General features: G+C 39.9%; 1 protein-coding gene and 1 pseudogene across 2 annotated transcripts in view; one reads left to right on the top strand and one right to left on the bottom strand.

Annotated features, from left to right (window-relative positions):
* The window catches only part of LOC107701331 (putative GPI-anchored protein PB15E9.01c), a 7756-nt gene extending 6730 nt beyond the window's left edge, over positions 1-1026 (bottom strand). For both annotated transcript variants that reach the window (XR_001635633.1, XM_016503321.1), the window contains exon 1: positions 692-1026. Coding sequence is in view for 1 of the 2 variants with exons in the window: in XM_016503321.1 (XP_016358807.1) it covers positions 692-755 (64 nt within the window). In the remaining variant the exon portion in view is untranslated. The remainder of the gene's footprint in view (positions 1-691) is intronic.
* Positions 1027-1150: 124 nt separating this feature from the next.
* Positions 1151-2884, top strand: part of LOC107701332 (importin-13-like) — a 42163-nt pseudogene continuing 40429 nt past the window's right edge.

The following is a 2884-nucleotide window of genomic DNA, read 5'->3' as shown; positions in this document are numbered from 1 at the left end:
AGACCAATGAGCTTTGTAAAAATCGACGCGTTTCAGAAAGGCGGGGCATAGAGGAGAAACAATAATGTACAGTATGTGGAAAATAATGTGTTTTTTTAACTTTAAACCGCATAAACACATTTCATTACACCAAATACACGAAATAATGTTCTTTTTAGCAGCATCATATGACCCCTTTAATTAAATGAATACCGAGAACCCAGATCTCACTTTAAGAATCTAATTAGCACTTAAGGGGGAAATGCGAATAAATACAAATTAAAGACCAAACATATTTCAGTTACAAAAATATTTCGCAGATGAACTGCTGTTTTTTTTTCCCCATTCCCAAATATATTGTTACTATTTTAATCTTTCAATCTTTGCGGTATTGTAACGTAAATTGTCAAAGTTGACATACTTTTCAAAAGAAGAGTGACTAGATAGATAGATAGATAGATAGATATAGAGATAGACAGATGGCTAGAAGGATGGATGATTGGATTTTGTCCCATAATTTGTTCCATAGGCTAAACAATGTCATTTTAAACAGATAAGACGTATATAAATCACTAGTGATTAATCAGAAAGAAGAAGAAGAAAAAAAAAACATGCGAGTAAGACAAAGCCTGCAGATAGGCTACTGTAACATTATAGAATCACGTTGCTGTATTCATGCTGAAATCAAGCAAATCATAAGCCATGCGCTTACCTTTGATGACAGACGAATGCAGAACAATCGCAGTCCATATAATAAAAGCGCTTTGAGCCCTCATGTTAGATTAAGCGACTCAAGCGAGCGCCCGCAGACACCGTGGAGATTCGCTCTGTGATTCCGGGATGATCTTTCCGTTAGATGACAGCGGACATCACCAGAGCTAAAAATATCCCGAGGGCTCTGGGCTTCGACAGCGGGGTGTGCTTAAGCGCAACCTACAGTCTAAACGACACCTAAAGAGAGCAAATGGCTTCGGGCTATTAGACCGTCTGAATCGAATGTGAAGGAGCCTAATGATTTGAGAGTGAAGTGAATGAAGTGTGGGGTCAGTCCCGTCCGCTCTTATTTAGTGCTGCTACCCACGTGTGCGCCGGTGGACCATCCCATTAGATCTGCCCCCCGCACACATGACCTGACAGGACTCCAAAAACACCCCCTCACACATTACCACTGAGTACTGACTGTCACACAAGAATAGGACATAAGGAACTTCATGAGGATTGAGAATGGAGGCAGTGAATGCGGACGAGTTGACAGTGGAGGCAGTGGAGAGGGTGAGTAGAATGTGACATGCTGGATGGCCAAACTGACTCAGCAACACAATAACACATCACTCGACCATTTGTATTTGAGAGTAGGCCTGCTTGACAAACGGTGACTAATAACAAAACCTTAGCATTTCACCTAAATGTTAAAATATAAAGTTAAAGGGAACTTGTAGCCTATATTTTAGGTGCTGCAACTGGTCATCATTTAGGTTTTCACTATTGCAGTTCCTGGTATTTGGGGTCTGAGTGACCATAATAGTAGCTCATTGAAAATACTTAACATCAAAGCATCAGGTTAAAAATTTGATGTTTTTTTTTCTCTCATTTTATGAGAACTTACTAAAAAATAACATACATCGTAATAACACACAAAGACCCCAGATATAAAACATGAAAAAAGCAATGCTAATATATTGTTTTACTGCAGATACACTCCTATCAGTTTATACTGATTTTTTTTATTGTATTGTTCTATAATGTGCTTTTGCCCAAACAAAAACAACACTACTTGGATGGATACCTGGTAAATTACTTAAATAAATAAATAAATAAAAATAATATATATTTTTTTAGCTTACTAGGTTTTGATTGGGCCAGATAAACTTATTAAAATTATTTAAAGAATTAAAAAAAAAATCTAATTGCTATTATTATTTTCACACATATATCAGTAAGGTGTGAGTAAAATTTTAAAATAAAAAAGGAGATGAAATTGTATTATCTGAGTCGTGTTGAAATAGCAGTAAATTCATTTTCAGAAGTTTTTTTTTTTTGCCCATTTAAGGGTTAAGTGGCATAAGGATTGCCTTGGAAGGCTACTACTAACTACTAGAAGCCTACTAGATAATTTAGTAACTGACATACCAGATGTAACAGGGCTGACAAGACGTGAGACATGCGGATCCATGTGCAGGCTTTATTAAGCAGAGAGGTCAGAAACACAGGCAGGGTCGAACAAGGGCAAACAGGAATATGGCGGGCAAGACACAAGAATAATCCTAGGGCTAGCGAAGGTCAACGAACGGCGAACAGAGTCAAAAGGGGCAAGACTAAAGGGGTAAATCCAGGAAAACAGGCGAAGATCAGAAACCGAGAAAACAGGCAAGACTAGGCTAGGCTAGGCTAGGAGGCTAACGAGGGCTCTGTAGTGTAGCTATCAACTGATAAGTGCTAAACAATACTCGGCGCCGGGATTGATATGAAACAGCTGTGTGCAGTCACTGCTGTGTGCAATTAGTGCTGTGCGCAATCAGTGCAATGAATGATGGGATATGTAGTCCGGGATGATATGCAACAGTGTGTAGTGCGAGAGTCAATGAAAATGGAAAGGGTGACCTCTGATGGCTAGCAGACGGAAGTTCATGGACCGGATTCGTGACAATGGCAGCCGCAGTGGATGGATAGGCTACCAAAACGCAAACTAGCGATCTGAAACAATGGCCTCAGCACCCGAAGGGGTAGGGATAAGGTGACCAGACGTCCCATATTTCCCGGGAGTCACAATTCGTTATCGGTTAACTTAAAGTTAGTGATAGGCGGAATCGTGCTGATAGAAGTGCTCTCTCTCACGCACGCTCCACTTCTTCAGTTCTCATATACAGCGCGCGATCAGTTCTCAGTGCTCAAATACACACACAGC

Source organism: Sinocyclocheilus anshuiensis, unplaced genomic scaffold (assembly GCF_001515605.1).
Source record: "Sinocyclocheilus anshuiensis isolate Anshui unplaced genomic scaffold, SAMN03320099.WGS_v1.1 scaffold1726, whole genome shotgun sequence".
In the NCBI taxonomy this organism is placed as follows: Eukaryota; Metazoa; Chordata; class Actinopteri; order Cypriniformes; family Cyprinidae; genus Sinocyclocheilus; species Sinocyclocheilus anshuiensis.
The sequence above is the reverse complement of the archived record's forward strand: the minus strand, read 5'-3'. Positions and strand labels throughout refer to the sequence as shown.